The 22,965-nt window shown below is 35.3% G+C and overlaps 1 protein-coding gene across 1 annotated transcript in view; it reads right to left on the bottom strand.

Moving 5' to 3' along the window:
- The window catches only part of CNTNAP2 (contactin associated protein 2), a 1,392,626-nt gene that overhangs the window by 343,817 nt on the left and 1,025,844 nt on the right, over positions 1 to 22,965 (bottom strand). The window contains exon 13 of the mRNA XM_042806379.1: positions 10,752 to 10,952. Coding sequence (XP_042662313.1) covers positions 10,752 to 10,952 — 201 coding nt within the window. The remainder of the gene's footprint in view (positions 1 to 10,751; positions 10,953 to 22,965) is intronic.

The raw sequence follows: 22,965 nt of genomic DNA, 5'->3' as shown, positions 1-22,965 counted from the left end.
TGATTTACTGAAAGCTTCTACAAAATGAAGTATATTTTTCCTACAAGAGTTAAGCCTCTGTTCCCATTTTAAACCACTTGCATATGAAAGTGAGGATGTACTCAACCATGTATGCCATTTTCTCTCTGCTGCTCCTGTTGCACAATGCAAGGATATATTCTGTGGCTTTAGAGAGGGCTTATACCATGCAGTGTACCCTACAGCCCTGAACCCAGGGTATGCAAGTCCCGAGAGACCTGACTAAAAAGGAAGGGTACTTTCTGGAGTGCTTTGCCACTCTGGCCCTTCTCTAATTCCCTTTAGAATATCTATCATACTTACTATGCCTCCCTGCCTTCTCATGTCCATCCATTTACCCTGGAAGGCTATCCAGACTTGCAGGGAATCGGGTGGTCAGGTTAGTCTAGGCATGCCCAAGCTGTATTTGGATGTCAAGGCTCAGAGAAGCAGTACAAATGTTCCTGCCCTGAGCTGAATCCTCAGTCTTACTCTCCCTCAGTTCCCAAACAGATGAAACCTAGTGCCATGTGCCTAGTGTTTGAAAAGTATTAAATTTGATTGAAACCAAAATATTTTATGAATTAAAGCACACCATAAAATGAATGAGTTGGAGCATGGGGAGCCTTATGAACATGAAAATGATAACTTGAAGATGACACAATTTTTACTGGTGAAATATAGAGGCATTGGGAATGAAAGAGCAGCTAAAAAGACGGTCACCACCCCACTCCAGTAAAATGTCATTAATGATCAGTCTTAATGCAGGAGATAGGACTTCAGTAAGGTCCATGTTGGTGCCGTTAGTGTTACACTACAATTAATCTGAGAGAAATATTGAAGAATACCCTGAAGTAGGAGAGAAATTATTTTAAAATTTTAGTTGAGTATGCTCAATTAATTAAAGATTTTGTCAGCAAGAAAGCATTGCTATTTTTCAGTCATTGACAAAGAACAGGAGCTATTCTGTTATCATTCCCCAGTCATAACTTTGAGCAAGGATTAAAAAGTTTGGGAGACAGAGAAAAAGAATCCTTTAGTAGACTGAATTAACATGCAATTTTTTTTGTGTGTTTGCACTTAAAATATAGACAGTGAATTCCTGATGAAAAGGTATATCATAAATAGACTACCAAAGTTAGCATGACATTCAAAAAACAATCAAATGTTTTTCTCTTTCCCTAAGCATTAGTTCATATAGTTGTACTACTTTGAACAAAAATGAATCTTGACAACAGTAATACTATGAACATTTCCACTGCTTATTATTTTTCTCATATTTACTGGAAACCATATAAAATATAAAACACTAACAGTCACCCCACAGAGGATGCCAAGTGATTTGACGTAATGGGTAACTGGTTTATCTTTCTTTTGTCCAGCTGCTACTGTACAATACAAAACCTACATGTGACTACAAAGAAAATCACACACTGATATTGGGATGCTGCATGCAAACAGGGATCAATCACCTATGCACTTCACATTGAAGTATATGTGTATATTCAGTTACTCCACTTTAATAATGAGCCAGGTGAATGTTAAGAAGTTCTGTGGGAAAACATTAACTTTATCAGAGGAAAAACCTAATTTGGCCTTTGTCAGACTTTCAGTTAACCACTCATTGTCCTTCTTTGTTTCTTCTGTGTTCACAAAGTCTTGCTGGTGTTACAGTTTTCTTGTACTTGAACATGATTGTGAACAACAGAGTTGGTCATCAGACCACAAATCAAGGTGCAATACTCATTGGAGCAAGAGTCAAGATTTTTTTGGTTCAGTGAGACTAAGCCAGCTCTCTGCTTAGCATGGTTGATGTCGATCTGCATTGATCATTAAGTTGTGGCCAACCATCCTCTCAATTCCTCAAGACTGCTACATTCAAACACTCTTTGCACAGAAATCTTTAAACAAACAAAACAAAACCCCCCCAATCCACACAAAACAAAACTCTCATTACTTCCAACTGCCTAGCATTTGGAGATTTTGTTAAGAGATTTTTAGATCTGTGAGTGAAAAATTGGCATAGTGGTCCAGAATAACATCTCATATTCATTATCTTATACATCTGACAATTTTTTTGGTCTGCTTGAAATTTCATATTTTCCAGAAAATAAATTAGTTCAGTATCTCTTCCAAACATTTTTGCTGCTTGACACAGTGTTTTGTAAAAAAAATGATGAAAACTCAGTCCATGCTATAGGGGACAGATGATTGAAGAGTAAAGAAGCTTTGATCTGTTACTCCTGTGTCATTCAAAAGTAACTCTTCTGTACATACTAATAAGATTTTACAAAAGTGTATATGAAATCAGAATATGCCACAAATATCAGAGGTAGACACACGATAAAACATCAGAGGAATGAGTAAAGGGGAAAGAGAAGAAAGATAAAAAGAACTTTTGAGATGGACTAATATTAGCAGAAAGCAGATTACTAGTTCCTAAGGTGATGAGAGAAAATATTCTATTCAACAGTATAACATGTTCCAAAATACAAATATTTTTGTTGATACAATTTAAACTTGGGACAATACTTTCATTATAGCTATTCACCTACGTGAGTGCTTTGATAGACACGTAATTTTAAAAATAGCTTGACAGATATTAAATATGTCCCGAATTTCTGAGTTAGTAAGATCTATCCTGCAAATTATGTGTGCCTAATTGTATGTCTGTAGTTTAAACAAAGCATCATCATTGCTGTGCATCATGCACAGGATCTTAACAAGCTGCAGGTGAAACTCCATTATTAGTTGCGGAGCATATGTTTGCTTTACAGAGTCCATATTGACTACTAAAACATTCCAGCAATATTGGGATAGGGTTCCAGTAGAAACTAGTATAATGGGTCTTTTCTAGGATAACTGAAATAGTAGCATGTACTACACAGCTGCCACTTTCTAAAACTCATTATAGTTTAGCAGCTAAGTTGGTAACTGATTCCAAATCTTTAGCTGATGCTTCTGAAATGCTGGGCTGCAATTCAATCTTCTGAATCTTGTTACTAGCTCTATCTTTATGATTGCTCTGGGCAACAAATGCCTGTATTCAAAGTTCAATTTGTACCAGTAGATATGGTAAGCATCCTTCTTTTTTTTTTTTTTTTTAAAAAATACCTCTGCAGATCCATTTTTTTCCAGAAAATATGGTTATTTAATTTTTATTCATATTCCTATTAATCAAGTGAAATATCTTTCCCACTCCTTATTCCAAGAATCTAAGGAAGTGATCATGAATAATTTTTGCTGACAACACAAATTCCTTGAAAATAGATGACACTGTCTATATGACTTTTCAGTGAAATTTGTCCACCTTACAGAAAATCAGAGACTATATTTTTTCACCTTCTTACATTGAGCAAGTCTGACATAAGAAAATATTTCAAAAGATACATTGAAAAAAGATCTTGTTGAAGTAATTCCTTCTAAGAAGAAGTGATCATTATCTGGAGGACATCTCTTTGTATATAAATACCTATATACATATATATTTCCACAAAAAAATATACAGGTATGTGGGGCTTATGCCACAAGCACATAAAGGTGCAAAAATTCAAGGAGACAATGCACTCTCCTCCCCCAGATTATAATGCCAATGACATTACGTGAATCTGATTTTAAAATATGTTGTACTTTTTGCATGCTCCCTTTAACCTTTAGTAAAACTCTGTCCTCATGCACACTCCGACAATGTTGATTACTCTAAGTGACATTGTTTAACATTAGCAAATGTGTGCTGGCAGAGTATGAAATCATTGAAAGGGATTAATGGAAATAATGGGTTATACTATAAAGAAAATGTGGAAAAGTAGGAAAAACGTATGTGGAATTACTGACAATGTGAAAAGGGGAAACTATTTCAGGCACTCTGTTTCAGAGACAATTCAGAAAAAAATTTTAGTAGACTGATTTGATAAATAACATCAAGCCTACATAGATAAAAAGTGTATTAAAAAAACATACTCAAATATACTCCTGGAATAAAATGTATAAGGCTGTTCATATCTCAAATAGCCACATATATTTTAGTAATCACACCATATCCATTCTCAAGTTCATGTGCATTCTGCCATGTTCCAGAGGTTTATCTGATGAGCTCACTATGTATGACACAGGGTGTGGGATCTGATAACATTACTAACAACAAAACGTAGTTCTTACAAAGTGGTTCCAGTACTTCCAAACTCTGAATATAAACTAAAGACTGTTTAAAGAGGCTCCTAAGAAACAGAAAGGCTTTCCAAATGTAAAACCTAATATAGAAGATATAGCTCAGAGCCCCAGGCTGTCAGCTGGGAAAACTGACATTAGAATTTAGGAAAGCTTAACTATAACCTTCAGATAATTGGTAAAAATCACAGTCTCAAGAAATGAAACGTCATCACCTCATTCATGAAAACAGAGCAGGCAATGCTTCACTAATAGTTGAACACCTTTCTTATAAGGCAATGCAGAACAGTGAAGAAAAGCCAAAAAAAGTCCATAACACAGTAGGGAATGGAGCTCTGTCTTAGGAGCCTTTTGTTTTATGCACTGGAAAATACCATTGTCTCTTAATTGCATATGTTTAGCTTGATTCTACATACAGTTGTTTATAACACACATTCATCTCAGGAATTGAAGTGTTAAAAGAAACACTGGATATTTGAAAAGAAAAAATACTCAGAGTAATGTGAGTGCATTTATGATATGAGTGAAAGAGAAATTCTTGTCAAGACAAGCAATGATATAACTTCTAGATCCATTTTGTCTGAGAAATTAATAATCTGTTTTAGACATTTATCAAGAAAGGTGACTTTTCACCAGAACAACTGGGGTTCCTGAAGGTTTTATAAAAAAAGGATTCAGTACAAACAAAGGCGTAATTATTGCCTTCCTTTATCTTTCTTTTAAGAACTAAAGATAGTGAATCTTTTCCCAGGAAGAGCACATTTACAGAGAGAGTAGGTATGAGAAACAACCGGTCTGGAACATTCTGCTATAACAGTAGAATTAAAATTCAAATGCACCATGTTTTCTTGAAAAGGCATAGCAAAGAAACTAGGCCTGACAGACTGCAGTTACACTTTCCATAGAGGATTTCTAATGCTCGTAAAGCACTTATCAGCTAGTATTATTTCTAACAAACACCAAAGCCACATGTACACTTTTCTACTTGGTGATACTGGATTAAATCTAATTCCTACACAACAGCAAAGGTAACTTGGAAATTTAGCAAAAATAGTTTGCTGGCTAAAAGAATGATGAAGATAAATTGAAACTAAGAGGTTCAGTGATCACAGCATCAAAAAACCCCCAAGGAATTGCTAAGCTACAAGAAAAGGTACAGGGTGAAACAAAGACGTGAGAGTGGGGTTTATTAATAATGGATTGGAAAAAATGACCTCTTAACTAACCATTTACCTACCTAGCATTTACCTATGAGGACTGATATATACTTCATGAGAAGCATTTAACCTATAAATTAATGTCTGCTTCATTTCTATAGCAACGTGACAACGACTAAGGAAAGAAGAAATCTCCCAAAGCTGTTGATTTCCACTTCTAGGACATGAGCATGTAGATCAGAGTGGAGCAAGGATGTTGTTGCTACCCTTGTGCTTGAAAAATCACTAGAAGTTGAAACCAGCTTTTCTAGAACACTGGCAAAGAAGGGTTCAATCAATACATTTATTAAGGCTGGACAAGATACATGAAATCTTACGGGCATGTTTTCTGAAAGCATTGAGGATTGAATGCTGAAGCCTGAGCAAGTTCTGGAGCAGCTTCTATTCATCGCTGTAGGACTGTAGGTAATCCCATTCCTCTCAGAGTCTCTTTGAAAAACTCTTATTAAGCAGGAATTATATCTGCAACTAGCATTCTAGATCAGTTAGTGTCTAGTGATGTGAAAGTTTATGTATTAATTCCTGATTTGGATGACTACTTAGGAAAAATATCACATTGTAATTTTCAACTTTGTTTTTATCTCAGTCTATCCATAAATCTTATTCACTACTGGTATTGCAACTGCTTTATTCTAACCAAAACAACCATACAACAAATTAAGTTTTCTATTTCACCTGTTAAACTCCTGAATTCATGAAGCTGCTGTCTCATTTCCTCCAAAGACAAACAGGCATGAAACAGTAATTCATGTACTGCAGTAACTCTGCTTTATGCTTTTCATATGCTGCCTGCAGACACTGACTAGAAATAAAAATTGGAACACACACCAACAGATCTTGTTCTGTTCTCTGTATCTTTTAGCTCCCACACTCTGATTATTTGTTACAGCTCCTACAGCTCTGGGAAATGAGACTTGTAGATACTGTAAACACAGCAGCCCTCCTCCCTTCAGGGTCTTGTTCCTAGGGGGAAGGGAGGAACGGCAGAACCAGTATGCTGTTCCCTTCCCATTTCAGAGGCTGAGATCAGTGACCTATAGAGAATTTCATACCAAGGGAGTCACAAGCAGGTGTTATTAGGAATTCTCATGACAACAGTGGATGAAGATATGTAATTTTATTAACCAACATTCTGCACTCTATTAGTTTATTGTATCACTGTTCTCTATATCACTTCATTTCTTACAGCAAAGAAGGTAAGCTTCTTCCTATAAAAACAAAGTGATTCTATATCCTATGTTGCCTCTTTCTCTCTTGCTATCCAGTGGTCACAAAAGAACTTTTTTTTATCTCTAAGGTCCTGTTTGCTAATGAGGGAAATGTCCTATCACCTCTAATACCAACTAGAACTCAGAAATTGAGAACTCAGAAAAAAGCTAGCTTTCTGCATGTCCTCAGTACTAAACATATCATTATCTTCTCAAAGTGGACGTTTACAAGGAAATGAGAAGAAAAGAGGATATGAGAAATGTAAATGTAAAAGAGCAAAACAAAGTGAAAAGTCTGTTTGTTTTTTTTTTTTTTTTTTTTTCAAATTTACATATACATGTACACTGTCATTAAGTTGCAATTATGATCCATGAGCTTATCATTTAATTAATTCATTAACAGTAATAGTTACTTGGATTGCCACGATCAAACCTCTATCATGGTAATAACTGCATATTCACAAAGGAATTCCTGCTCGAAAAAACATATTATCTAAATGGGCAATATAGACAAGAATCATAAGCCTCATGTTGAGTGAACTGAAAAAAAAAAAAAAAATTAAATTTTTAAAAGAGAGGAAATCTGTATCAGAGTAAGGAACTGAACACATCTCCTCAGTATGTAGTTAATTGACATAAAGACTGTTATGCAACTGCAGCCATTGTAGGCTTCCTGCTTGGAAATCGTTTCCCCAGAAATTTACAATGTACCTATAATTTTATTGTTTATTGCGATAAGATCGTGTATTTTCAGCAGACATGTCTGGTTTTGCGCTTTCTTAAGAAAGTCACCAAGCTCCTTGACTAATTTTGTTTTTCTGATGATCTTTTTATAGGGCTTTGAAACAGACCTCTAGGCCTGAACATAATTTAAAATATATTGTTCAAAACAAACAAGAAAACCAAACTTAAAACAGTGAGGAAGGAAAATTGCATTTCCAGTTAGTCTTTACTTGCTACTAGACAAAGACTGTTCACCCATCTTTGAGCAGCAAATTGGACCAGATGACCTTCTGCACTCCCTTCGAACCTGAATTATCCTACAGTCTTGTGAGAGTACTTTTTTCAGAGGTCCCTTGTGATTTAATTTACATGGAACATCTTATTATTGGCTTCCCTCAGACTAAGTGGAAAGGCAATAACATTGTGACCTGCAAAAGCATTCCCAATCCCTATTGTTGGCTATGATTTTAATTTGTTCTCTGGGATGTACATGTTATTTTACTTGGATGAAAGCCCATGATTAAGAAAAAAAAAAAAAGACATGGTTCTGGAGGAATAAAGATTCAAAGTCTAAAACTCATAACAGAAGAATAAGAATTCTTAGTTTGTACAGACTACTTTTCATGTCTTGCTCTCAAAGCACATGACAATGAGAATTCTTTGATGACTAAGCCTGCAGCCAAAAAAAACCCACAACAAAGCAGGTTTATTAATATGAAGGCTTTCCTCAAACGCAGTATTTTTATGCAGTTTCCACTGCATAAAAAAATCCCCTATGTAATCTATTATTAACAGCAGAACATATATCAGTGCAATTGCATATACCTTTACCTTGTCAGGAAATGCATAAATAAAAGCAGCAAAATCCATAGTTCACTGATGCTTATTTAATTACTTGCCATTAATAGATCAATAAATGGCTTCAGTGCTGATTTGTTTAAATATGTTAACTGAGTAATTTCTCCCTGAGAAGGAATCATTTTGTAAAGTGACATGATCCCCAGGGGGCAAAAAGATGAAAAAGTTGAGTTGCCGCCCTGTCTTCTCCATTTTCTCTGTTCTCTTTGATGCAATTTAAAACAAAAGGATTAGTCTATTCTAAGTGGTTATCTGAATATCTGAAAGGTGTAATGGAAAAGTTCCAACCTAGAAAAACACCTGTGTTCAAGGCCACAAATGCTATCCTGATCCCATGAAGTTTATAGAGGTTTTACCACTGGCTTCAAGAAAACCAGGATCCCACTTCCTGATGAATACAATTTTTTTTTTTTTTTTTTCATTTCTTTGTGTGGGCACTATACTGTAATGATGTATAGAGAAAGCTCTGTGGTGGAAGAAGCCACATGAGTACTTGGAGCTAGTTATGCTGTGACATAAATAGTATGTAATAATATATTTAACAAATAAGGCAATTCTCAAAAAAAAAAAAAAAAAGAAAAAGAAACAGAGAAAGGTATGAAAAATTACTTCCTTAGCTTAGAAACCATAGACTGAAGACAAGAACAAATAGCTTAGAAAGACTAAGAAAGACTGTATTGTCCTGTTCTCCACTAATACACAAGTTAGTGCTGTGCTATGTGTACAAAAAAAATAGGTGTTATGTAAACACTGCAGTGTGGGTTTTTCTGTTACTGTCTACATTAAATGATCTGCCTTTGTTGTTTCTTTCTCTCACTTAAAGGGAAAAAACCCCTACCTCATAGAATATCTCCAGAAACTCACTTTCCAGTCCAAAAAACTGGCTTATAAAGAGTTTGTAAGAAGATTTATCTTTACATATAAAATGTGAAAATGTGAAGAAAAAAGTATCTACAAAATACACCCAAACATTTTTAAGAAGCTTTAAAATGCAAACATCTGGAATTGATTATCCCTTAAATAAATTTTCAGTAAGCTGTTATTTTGTGTGCTGCTTCATTGCTCTTTTAAATCTAGAAGCTAGGGCAAATATTAGCAATTACCATATATGTTTCTTTTATTATAATATATACTAACAAGTACAATTTAGTCCTGAAAGAATAGTCTTATACATTTAAAGGAGAATCTAACACTGTATTTTGTGTAAACTATGAGCTTTTTATGCATGCCATCTCTAGCTCTGTCCCCAAGTAAATTCACCTTCTAAATACCTGCCCAGAGATACATCCATATACTACTTTTCTGAAGCATACACAAGCAGAGAGATTGTATCCATAAGCAGAATCTAATCAAAATGCTTCTAGTTATGAACATGATTCAAGATCCTCTACATTAAGGCCCAAGAAAGAAATCATTTCCCACTTTGCAGAGTCTCTGTGCTATGCTAAATTAAGCAAAATAATAGCAACAGAGACAAACCATGCATTAGAAATAGTTCAAAAACATCAGAGAGGAGGGAGAGGAGTAACAAGCATTACAGTATCTATTAACTAACAGAATGCTTATGGAAATAGGGATAAGATGCACATGCATGCCAAATGAATCCTTATCTGTAGCACCATAAGAAAATACACTATAATAAATTCACGAGGGGAAGCAGCTCAAAGTATAACACTGTAAGAATCCAGACATTAGTTTCATCTGAAATGCATTTTAATTGCTCCCATCACAATGAATTCATTTCACAATCACAAAAATGTGTTATATATTTCCACTTATAACACCATCTTTGTTAAGTACCATTAAAGATTTATTTAACATCAAGTGCTATCATACACAATTAGAGAATAGTTGAAGTACTAGGTGCATATCAAAAGAGTTTCTAAAACTTAATTCTTTCTTTATGGGCTGTTTTACTGATTCTGGAACAACCGCCTTTATCAGTTACGGGTAAGACTTGTTGAGGAGGCACATATAGCAAGCAACACTAGGGCTGTTCTCTTCCAGTAAAGCCACACAGCAAAAGGAGAAACTTATAATGAATTTATTTGTACCTAATAGCATATTATATTTCTCACACAACCACATTACTGACCATGCCAATCTCTACAATTTATAAGGCATCTTAATACCCACAAATACACTGTGTTTAAGAAACTGTTTCAGAGATATTAGGGGGAAAATTCCAAACCTCATTCAGCCAGTGCCCTTGCTGGCTATAGCATATGAAAACCAACAACCCAAAAAACAAGATAAAGTTCAAAGCAATTTTTCAATGCCTCTACTGATTAAACTTTCAAAGTTATCCTGTTTACCAAAAGCCTCCTGCTTTAAGGACCAACATATGTAAGAGAAAAACACATAGATTTGTGGTGTGACAAAATTCGTTTTAGTTGTAAGCAAAGAGGTAAAATTTCCTAGGAAAATAACTTCTTCTGTATTTTCAATTATTTACCTCTTTGTGAACTTTAATGAAGGAGAACAATGTTCACTGAATGGACTGGTCTAACACCAATACCCGTTGAATTGTTCAGATAAAGTTCTTTAACACTATTTAATTGATATCCCATTCTCAGCCTACCTGGTGTATTCAGCAACCGGGACATCTTGCAAGAATAGGAGATAAACTGCTCACAGTATTCAGCACTACTGGTAATGGCAGAAATTTGGTCCATTGTTGCACTGTAGTTGAGCTGCAGTACAGATAACTTCTCCAGGCTGTTGCCTCCCACAGAAGTCTGCATTTGCAGATCATGGTACACAGTTGTCCATACTTTATCCTCTGAAAGAGAGGGGGAAAAAGACAAAACAAGAATTGGTTAAACACAGTGGTACTGAATTAAAATAAATCTAAGCCTTTGACAAAAGATAAGAATGTTCTGCAACGTATTTTTTGAGGGAGTAGTGGGGAAGAAGGGCATTGAAAATGAAAAGTCATTGTGTGAGAGCACAGTTCCAAACACTATGAACCAATAAAAAGAAGAAACCCTGATTGCCTTTGTAGTTTTGATAATTAATATGTCATGTGAGGAGACTTTCTTGAACAACTGATGTTGATAGTGACATACGGAACTAATAAGGATTAGCTCTGATCAGAAATTGATCAGAAGGATGCAAAGCTGATGCACTAAAGATTCAAGGTTTCCATGTGAGGAAAATTCACTGTGCATGGTAAGTTGCTGTGGGCTGGAGAGCAACACTGCTTTGCTGTGGTATAACAACATGGATGCACCAGATCCTTATATGACTGCATAATTTAGTGATTAATACTGAAAATACTGCAAATTATCAAAGTTTCCACATTTTTACCCAAGCTGTGTTCCTAAGGTAAACCAAAATTACTGTTTATTGAGACCTGAATATTTTACAATAGCTGCACCATATGACCGTATCAATTGTGTTATGGTTTGGATATCAACATAAGAAATAATAGAAGTAGGAGACTATAATAAAATATAAATATAAATATAAAAGCTTCTGTTTAGTTGTGAAAAGACAAAAGGAAGGGGGAAGGACAACCTCATTTTGGTGTAAGAAATATAGTAGCATTGGCTGAATCTCAACACTTCCCACAGCCTAGTGCAGATGCAAAAAGTGTGTAATATCCAGCCTACAACAGACTCTGTATGCATTATACTTCTTAAAACTCCTGAACAGCAAGTCACTAGAAGTGCTACTGTGTGCCATTTGTCAGTAGTTAGCAGAGGAGATTTAAGATGAGATAGCATATTAATGAAACAACACACTCCACACTCCTCTTGCTGGAAGATTTGTGGAAGTTGGAAGGTAGTTTAGAAAGGAAATAAAGAAAAGGCACAGCGATTTTCCTGTTACAGACTAAACATTACTTTTTCTTAGAGGGACATGTCACAGAACTAAAATGAAAAAAATATTATCTGAGAAAGACATAAGGTTTCAGAGTTGAAACAACGAAGATTTAGTCAATGTTAGTGATACTGTCTTCCTGTAAGAATACTATTCTATCACTTAGGCGTGAAGAACATTTAAATGCAAGCTGACTAGCTACCAGTGTGAAAAAACACTGTCTCAGCTGATAATACTCATATTGTCCATCTCAAATAGCCAAGGACTGAAATTGGTCAATCCTTCTCTGTAAATAAAACCCAGAAAATTCTCTTTTTTTTCTACAGATTATACTTTAGCATATTACCACAAAGCTTCCTAAAAGTGAATCAGGTTTTGTCACTAACATTTATCATGTATAGTTGTTTCACATATCAAGTTGTTTTTCTATTTTTCTTTCTGCCATTTTATATACTTCTACTGCTGAGGGCCAAGTCAAAGAAATGTGTCCTAGACTTGGAATAGGAAATGTGAAACCTTAAAAATGTATATCCTGGTGCCTTGAACTGGCTTGAACAGTAGCCCTGTTTCCCAGATGAGACAGCCAGGCCTTTGCCCCAGACGGTTCAGCCGTTCCTGTAGAGCAACACCACTGACTACAGTCATCCTTCCAGAGATGTAGAGACAAAGACATGCCATGCTGTTAACCTTGCTGTATTTATCACAAGAACAGATTCTCCAGGGAGATCACCTGGCAGTTTCAGAGAATAATAATTCACTTGACAGATGTTCCTTACAACAATAAAAAATATAAAATATAGTACATTGCAGTATGTTTTCAATTTGTCTATGTAAATCTCATACCTGCTAATACAGATCTCTGAGTCATTCCAAAACTTGTGGCCCAATATTGCACTTCAGTATTTTAACTACATGAAAATACAATGATAAACATAGGCATACTCAAGTGCTTCAGTACTTCTTCACCCGGTTAACAGAAATGTGCTTACGTACACTGATGAGTTTTGGATATGACCCAGAGTAAAGTTATTTTTCCATGTTATGATTATTCTTATCACCAGGACTCTCTACTCCACCTTATTTTCCAGTCTTAATTTTTACTTCATAGTGTCAGGCTATTTTGGATTACATGGAGTCATGTGGACCTGTGTGTTTGTAACTGATATGGTGCAAGTCTTTCTAATCAAATGTTTGGAGATAAGGCAAGCAAAGCGGACAGATCCTCCACAGGGAGTATGCATCACTAGCCAAACAAGATGAAATTCAGCAGGTGATGCAAGATGCTTATTATGTTAATATTCATATCCTTAGTCCAAAGCTCTATATTAAACACAATACTATTCTTACACTTAGAAAAAAATAATTAAGAAAAAGAAGGCAGGGGAAAGGAAGAAGAGTTATTTCTGTATTGCTTTAAACCCATGCCCAACTACCAAGGGTAAATTTATAATTGTCACCTGTCAAGCTATATAGAGAATACAACGCAGCTGTGCTGAGACCCTGAGATAGAATTTTACTGAAGATTAAATTTCAATACAGGATTGATAGAATTTATACATTCACTAACAGCATTGTGTCATATTTTGGAAGAACACTTTGTACATATGAGACTTATTATGTGTTAGTAAGGCATGTACTAGGCCAGTTAAGAGGCTCATCTTGGATTTCTGAGCCAGCAAAGACTCCTAGACTATCTATTAGGAAGCCATGGGAATATTATTGTCAATAGGAGCTGCGTTAGGCATTATATCTGCAAAGGGTGTCCTTTATGGATACTGAATTCCAGCTAATGCAGTCCTGACATTTGCCCTCCCAGTGGGAGAGTTTCAGGCTTTACTGTGGCACACTGTATGAAAGAAGATAGAAACATACTCATGGATGGAGCTAGGTTTGCTTTTGTGTCATTCAAGTTTATCCTCTGAATGACTTCAGGAGCTTTCTATCAAAGTACAAGTACTACTAATATATAAAAGTTAGTTACACCTTGTAATGTATATATACATATATGTATATATATGCATACATGTGCATAAAGTCAATAATCATTTATTGAAAAGCATCCCAATCTCTTCCTGCTATCTAGAAGATGATGGGAGATTGATAACCTGGCCAGTTACTGGAAGGAACTCTAGATCCAATTTCACCTGCAGTCAACTTGGTAGAATTGCTCAAATGGCTGAAAAGCACTTGATCATAGTAAGGAAAAATTTACTGGCTTATCAACGCACAGCGCTATCCCACTGGCAAGCTTCAAGTCAGTTATGTCAGACTCACAATGTACATAGGATAGAAGCAAGGGACACACAGAGGCTAACAATTCCTTGCCATTCAGTCAGCTGGCTTGACCAAAATCTGGAAATTGAAAGATCTGTGCCTACAGGTCAGGCACAGAGACACTGTAGAGGAAAAACTGTGGCTGATGTACAGGAAGGAAGTTTCTTGTCTGGGTGAGGGATTTTACACTCTTCACACATTTTTCTGATTTAACTATAAAGCCCTGCCATAAGGCATGGACTGAGACAGTCTGGGATGACAGGATCTTTCCTCAGCTGGAAGAACACATTGATAGTGTAACATGGACACAGCCAAAAATTTGTCCCTCTTCCTCACCAAGAGTAGACTTCTGCATCTCATACAGTTATGCCACTGGGTCTGGCCTTAAGATGTCTGAAAAGGCTTAAAGGAGAAATTTGTCAGGCAGGAATCTCAACCTTGTGTATTGTGTGCTGATTACAAATTGCTTTTTTCACTTCTAGTCTTAATTATTCATTAATGTAATAATATTTTCCATGGAAACCAACCAGACATTTATAGCTTCAGAATAATGACAACTTCTTCATTTATGGTTCCAGTTTCTCAGAAACTGCTTGTTCGCTGAGACCACTCTTCAGAAAGATTGAATCAGTAACCTCCTTGCAGCTTCCTTCTCTAATAGAAAAGGTAGTGCAGATAATTCATACTAACCCAAATACCTGTATCTTTACCTTTTATTGAATTATTCCTATGTAGTTGAGAACAGAATGTGGTAGTCATAGTTAATATATCAAAATCTGGAACAAAAGCTACCCTTTATTTTCTGTCAATAGTATACAGAAATCTCATTTAAGGCACACAGAAGTGAAAAATCGGTCCCAGTTAACTGTAATTTGATATCTATTCCTGGCAATTACAGTCAGCACAATATTGGTATGAGTATTCTCCTAATATGCTGGCAATTATTTTAAAAATGTGTAACTTATGGCTATTTCTAACCACAATTGTTTAGATACTTTGTTAGTCAGAACAATGTATATGACTTCTGTAAAACTAAACACACCTTTAAAGAGCAGACATCACTTAACAATTATAATGCTGTTGAGTAGCATCATCTATAAAATATCCTATGTGCTTATGACTTTTGTTAGTCAAATTAAAAACTATGATAAAATGAATTAATGTTGAAAGCAGTTATTAATAATTTAAGGATAATTATAGTAGTCTCATAATATTTCTTTATTGCAGATACTTTAACAGGAAGTTAAAAGCTAGTGTTTAAAGGAAATCTAAGTATGATTTAAATTACAAAAATGAAATAATATTACAGAAAAGTGTGGAAGAGAAATTTAAAGTAAGGGAGAGAAAAAAAAAGGGGGGGAGGTTTGTGATATTGTGAGGGGCAGCTGCCATTTCTTGGGGGCTCTGACAGTGTACTTCTACACCTTAACCCACTGTATAATGCTTTCTTTGAGGCTGGTCAAAATACCCTAGTCCAATGAGTAGTACAGTTAGCCAATGTAAGTCCTGTGCTCGGCTTTGAATTTGAAACACATACAGAGCCACAGAACTTTGGAAAAAGACATGGAAGCTGAGTAAAAAAGTACATAGAAAAAATCTTCACATGTATGTGCAATTCACACTTATGGTCAATTTCACATCATTATCTCATAAAACCCAAGAGACTTCTCAGTTGTGATGTAGTTTAAAGAGCTAGGCTGGATAGTGAATAGAGTTTCCTCTTATATCACAATAACATTGAGAAGACAAGAATTACCTGATCTGCTGACATGACTGAAGAATATACGATCATAATTATGTAAAGCATCACTACTAATTAGATTAACTCCATTCTGTTTTTGCCCAAAGTTAATATTATGTACAGATTTCAATTAATTTAATATATATTGAAAGTTGGAGCAGTCTGCATTATTCAATTCTTAATTTATACTAAGAAAGACTGATGTTTAAAATGATCACATAAGAAAAACCCAAAGACTTTTTAGCCTTGTTGTAAGAAAATGATATACATGTGAAGTCTCAGAAAAGGAATTCGGTCATTGAAACAAGTGTTATAAATGTGGGATAGATCTACTATACTTTCCTTATAAATAATGTTGCTGAATCCTAGTTTTAAGTGGAGAATAGAATTCAGTGCAGATTTGCAATAAGCTGTTTTTGTAACAAGGTGAACCAGAAAAGTAATGTATGCATTGAAAACGTAGTACCTCTCCCACTCTGCCCCCTCTCTTCCCCTCTAACTGTCCATATTTTAAGACAAAGTGATTTTTGCCTTCAGCGGAAGAGGCTGGATACTTCACGTACACATGGAAGCCTAAGAGCTCCTAACTGCATTCACTAGGCTAATATTACCTTTCCCACTGGAGGACAGAGTACCAACACCAGCTAATTGCTAGCACATAAGGAAGTTAAGGCTCTCTCAGATGACCACTTCTTCATTCAAATGCATTTCTTCTTAAACTATTTTTTAATGTTACATAGACTGTTCCAGTTGTACAAGAAAATAGATATGAAAAAGTGTTTCTTTCATTATTTTGTTTTTAGCAGTGAAGGAGGAGCCTAATTTTCTTTGAATAGAATGCAGAAACCCAGTAATCATAGGTTCTTAATAGAATTCATAATGGTTTTCACTAAGAACAATCTAATTAGTTCCAAACTGCTAAGACATTTGATATAATTATAGAGAAAATAGGATCCCTGTAGTTTAGTCTATACGTTACTCTGTGGGGAAGTACTTCCTCTCTCTCAGACAGATATTGTAGTAAGATTAAGTTCATTAAGTATTACTTTATAAAAAAATAAATAAAAAAGGAAATGTCCACTGGTTTCCTCAAAAGGAAATTAATGACATAATTTATTTTGTTAAAACCACCTTTCAATTGCAATGACATATTTACAGTCCTGTCTACTCACTAGCTGTTTTTCACTGAATAAAAAGTTAAAGGGTTGACTAATAAAATTAATAATAGTTACTAATGATTCACTAATAAAAACTGAAATGAGTTTTAAAATTTCCTTGATCACCAGCTATGCAAATTATCAAAGCAATATTAACATAAGTTATTTTTCTCACTTCTTATTCAACATATTTTGTGATGGTGGTGACAATATTTAACACTATGTGACTGACTATTTTTCTCCTGGAACTTATTGGACTTTCCCCATTCATTTGCTTGGTGCTCACTCAAGCAAGAAAACTTGCTTCTGACAAGCAAATCAAGTAATCTTTGGTAATGATAACTTGCTGGAAATAAGTCTGGAAAATAAACTTCAGAAAATATAGTATAAGTATTCCACAAGTATGAACATGTTTTTTCTCTTTTACTTTACAGTCACAGTTAGTACTACTAGACTTTTACTTTTTTAGCATTAATGGGTTTATGTTCTTAAGATATTATTTTATTAGATATTTTCAAGAAATCAGAAAACAGTTTTATTTCCAAGAAAATGCATCTATCACCCCCTTTCTCCACCCTCCACCCCCACTTCTTTCCCTCTGTCTGTCTGTCATTTTTGATAAACATACTTTGAGGATCAAAAATTTGGCTGACAGCCTTGATAAATGTCATCTGATATGATTATTTTCATCATATTCAACCACACCTTGGTTCCTGATTGAAGCCTCAGAGAAGATGGTTTTGAGAAAACCTGAACATATCAAATAATTCATATTCCTTTGATGACTCTCATTATTTACAAATCCAAATGGAAAGAGCGCAGGTCCACACCAATATTCACAGTGTGCTCTGTCCATTAGCCGTAGGCAAAATGGACATGCTAGAAACTTTAATCCTCAAGTTGATGGCTTTTTTTCTAAATGTCTGTCTTCTTAATGACCAATAGAATAGTGACTACTCACTTTTTACCCCAAATGTTTCTGGTTGACAACAGTTTTATCCCAAATCTCTTCCTGTTTGGCACATGCACTTGGCATGAACTTGAAGGAAGATGAGTGAGGATTAGTGGTCTATGCTGATAGCCAGTACTACACTGCTGATACATCTCATCTGTGCCTTCTTTAAACCATCAGTGCAAATGTAACATTCATAACATGGAGGGATGGGATAGCTAGCTGAAAAACTCAGTGGATATAAATGTAAGTCAATACGTATGACAAAGACAGGGGAAAGTAATTTCAAGATGTAATAAAAATTATATTCATGTCCATCTGCTGCTAGGTGCTCTGTATTTGTTAAGAATTGATGCCTGCAGGCCCTGTTGTATTTCTAACTACTATTTGACAACTGTATTGCATCAACATTTAGGAATGTGTTTCCTGTGCACATCAGCCTGGAGATAGTTCTTTACTAGACATCATGACTTTTACCATCACCAGTGCATTTGTCACTTCAAATTAGATTACTTTAATGTGTTCTACAATATGCTACACTACAAATCACTCAAGAAACTATACAAGACAGTGGACTGCCTTCTAGGGAAAGTAAAAACTACAATCGTAATCACCTCATATTATGAGATCTCCAATTTTATTTTCTGATAAGAACGTAGTTGATATTTCAATTTCTGTTGAATTGTGTGGGGTGGTACCACAACAGTCATTAGCAATGTGATTAAACTAAGCATTTTTTGCAACAATGCTGTAGACACAAGATCTGATGTTTACAACTGATGTGGAAAAAAAATGCAGTGCACAATACCTTCTTCTCTCTCCTTCCCCATTTTTTTTTTTATATCTCTCTATATGTGTATAAGTATAAAAGTATAAAAATATATATAGCAATTTGAAACTAATTCTGCCACAGACTTCAAAGAAGCTACAGTTCATTTATAAAAACAAAAAATGTAGGTTCAATTGAATTTAATGAGTGTTTTGACAATCTCGCTTGAAATTTGTAAATGTCAATTTTGCAGTAAAGTTACTCTGGTGACACAAATTCTATTGATTTCATCTTACTAATGTAGAAAATGAGGTTTAGATCACAAAAATTTAATGTTCAGAAGGAAAAAAAAAAAAGAAAAAAGGAAGAGTGGACTGAATTCTATTGAAATCAGTGAGTTTTTTAATATACCGTTGTGGGGAATAAGATCAGTCCCAAAATGTAATTTAACCATTCCTGCAGTAATTTTCTCCTTCCACTATTCCATTCATTGTTTCTTCATCAAGATAATAATGAACCTTCAAATTTAATTACCAGCTACTAATTGGATATTTTTCTTTTTACTTACAGACATTGTCTTCTGAGACAATCAAACTGTACACTTCATCTTACATTTATCTAGTCTATTTCATAACAATTCAGCAAGAAGAATACTCTCCTTATTTTGTGAACTTATTGTGATATTGAATGACATAAGTTTATAATATTTAAAATCAATATGTAATAGATAAATCAGATGATTTACAATATACAGTGGAAAGAAGTGACCATCTGTTATCAGAGAAGTGATAATGAAATGGTTGTTCCCACAAAATTTGTTAGAAATCTGAAGGGATATCACTGAAGCGGTAAGCAGAAGATGACTTCTCTGGATTACTAGAGATGATTTCAAACCATTCGACACAGTTGCATGTAAAAAGATAATGACAAGAGTATCTTGGGAAACAAACTATAGATTACTCATGCCTTCAAAGAAAAAAGACTGCAGCAGCATGAAATATTGTTATGCTGAAAAACAGTGCCCGGGGGGAAAGCTTAAACCAGATTTGGGCCCTAATGTAGCAAATGACCTCATATGGGTGTTAATAGAAACAAGAGTTTAAAAATTATCATCTGTTGAAAGGAACACTAAATAATGAGACACTGTACAGCCATATGAAGGAGGGCTTGGATCATTTAAGTGCCTGGTCTAACAGACGGCAATTGCAGTTCAGTTTAGATTAAGGACCATTAAAGTTAAGAACAAGGGACATAAAAGAATTAACAGTATGGTTGTTTTCAGCACAGTGAATAGAATATGGGCAAGGGCTGGATTTTTTTTTTTTTTAATGGTTTAATAACTGAAGAATAGACAACTGATTCTACCTTCTGGGGCTTGGCCTCATGCACAACCTGGTATTATACAACTGGAAAGATCAAATGCATCTATATTCCCTAAAATGTCTTTCAGTTTATTTTAGTATACTATGGGAGCATATGCACTTAAAAGAAATAAATTAGTGGGTTTTTTGCTTTTACAAAACAACATAGCAGAATTCTTTACCTATGATCCTAAACAGGACTTCCTACAAACTCTGAAAAAACATCACAGTTTAAAAAAAAAACTATTTGAAAGGATATCTTGAAGGAAAGGGGTATTCAAAGCTTTCACTATGTTAGCTTGAATCTTAGGAAATCATTTCCTGAACTATTTTGACTGAAAAGTCAGATCAATTTTAATTTCTACTCTCCTGAAGAGGCAGAAAGAAGACTAATGCAGGTGTCAACTGTTACCACTAAACAAACTTCACCTTACTTCCATCAGGTTTTGAGTGCTTGAATCCTTGACATACTCTTCATTGATCCAACTTAATTCTCTCAAGAACAACGTCCTCCACTCTCCTCTCTCACATCTTGCTAACTCCTCTCCTTGGTCAGACAGGAAAAGGAATACAATGAACTGAAGTAACCTTTCTAATTATTGCATCAATAAACTGAATGTTAGGCAACCTTCTGAAAAGACTGGTGTGAAAAATAAAAAAAAAGACCTGTTTCAAGTACCCCGTTCCATTTTCAAGAATGTATCTACCTGTTCATACTGACTTTTTGGCTGTTTGCAACTAAACACCGGGAAAGAGAAATCTAGGTAATTGCATTCCTAACCAATATTACTTTTCATTTTGCTTTCAAAAGGTGTCTCCAGATTAGAGAAGTTACAGTTCAAATTTGGAATGCACACTTCTGACAGTTTTTAATAATTCCATCATTATTTTGAATTGTATCAGCCACATTTAATCTTAGGAATCCCATTTGAAGATTGCTAGTAGACTTACCACCTAACTGAATAACAAACATTACTGACATATGTAGTTTAGTTTAAGATCATGTTTCTTGTCTTTTTTGACATTTCAGCACTTGTTCATTAGAAAATTCAAAAACCACCTCCATTAATTGTCACAGGTTAGACAGTAGAATGAAGTTTAGTTACATTGTGACTGACAGAAGAATTCTGATGGCTTTAATGTCTTTATTTCCAATCTCTAAAATGAAGCATGATTTAAAAATCTACAGCACAACACAGTACTTTAGTCATTTAATTTGTCACAAAACAGCCATGTGTTATTTTAAAACACATTCTATACAAAGCTTTTTAGCACACCTGTGGTTTGAAATGTGGCACAGAGTGACATTAGGAGAAAAGAAAAAACCACTTAAGCTTCATATTAAAGTCAGAAACCTTAATAAAGTCTGTTTAAAAGTTTTTCCTTTCCTGGATGTTATGATCTAGTTCTATCTCAATCTAAACCTAAGGTAGAAGAGAGAAATCATAACTTTGCTAAATTACAGAAAAAAGGCATAGCTTGTTCCTGAGAAAAGACGAATATCCTACATGTACTTATGTGTAGTAAATGTCACAGGTTTCATTTTTTTAATGAAAAAATCAAAAGTATGTGAGGATGAGGAATAAAGGTCATGCCAGACCAACAAGAAAATTTCAACCTCCAGAAATCCTTGAATGTGAAATTTTTCAATTCCTCATAACCAAAGGATGTGACCTTCTTTTTCCCTCTCATGGCCTACACAATCATAATTAAAACACCTTAACTGATTGCAGGGGACACTACTTCCACCTGAAGGGAGACAGTGATTTTATACAAACAGTTCTGTTAAAGAAATACAAATCAGCAGTTTCAGAAACTTCAACTATACTTGTGTATGTATCCTGTGAAAGTAGTACCCTAAGTGCCATATACCTCAAAGAAAGTGTTGTGTAGAAACAACACTCTAAGAAATCCCAGTGTTGTACCAGTGATGTCATTGGCTTCCTTCTAGCAGATATCCAACAGATTCTTGCTTTCAGAAAATTATTTCTAGCATCAGCAACCATAGGATTCATGAGAAGAAAAGCAGAACAATATCTATTTCCATAAACTTGTTCCTACTGTATATTCTTTTTATGCCTCAATGCAGAAATCACATTATGCACAGAAACCACGACAGAATTTGGAGAAGAGGGTGGCATACATGAAAATGAAGATGCTTTTTACCAAATGCCAGATTCTGCATCTGGGATGGAGTAACACAAGGCACAAGTCTAAATTGGCAGAGGAGTGGCTGGGGAGCAGCCCTGCAGAAGGGGTCTGGGGGTGCTGGCTGACAGGAGGCTCAGCAGGAGTCAGGGGTTGTGCCCCGGCAGCCAAGAGGGCAAACCCCATCCTGGGGTGCATCCAACCCAGCACGGCCAGCCGGGCAGGAGAGGGGATTGTCCCGCTGGATTTAGTGTTGGTGCAGCCTTACCTTGAGTATTGTGTGCAGTTCTGGGCCCCGAAATTTAGAAACATTGTGAAGGTACTTGAATGAAGAAATTTCTGATGACATTTATTTCCAGTTCTGCACTAGCAGAAGGGACTACATGGGCAGTCATGTTGCAGCCTAGGCACTGGCTCTGAAATGTTGTGGGAAGGAGGCATATACATTTCTTGTGGGGGCGAGAGATGTTTGTCTCAAGATCACTTGACCATCTAAGCAAATTTGCAAAAAAAAAAGGTGTGAAATGTGGTTTTTTTTTCAGTCTTCTGTGTTCATCCAGTTTTGCTG

Source organism: Tyto alba, unplaced genomic scaffold, assembly GCF_018691265.1.
Source record: "Tyto alba isolate M040663 unplaced genomic scaffold, T.alba_DEE_v4.0 Super-Scaffold_46, whole genome shotgun sequence".
NCBI classification, from domain to species: domain Eukaryota; kingdom Metazoa; phylum Chordata; class Aves; order Strigiformes; family Tytonidae; genus Tyto; species Tyto alba.
Note: the sequence above shows the minus strand (reverse complement) of the source record. Positions and strands in the feature narration are given on the sequence as shown.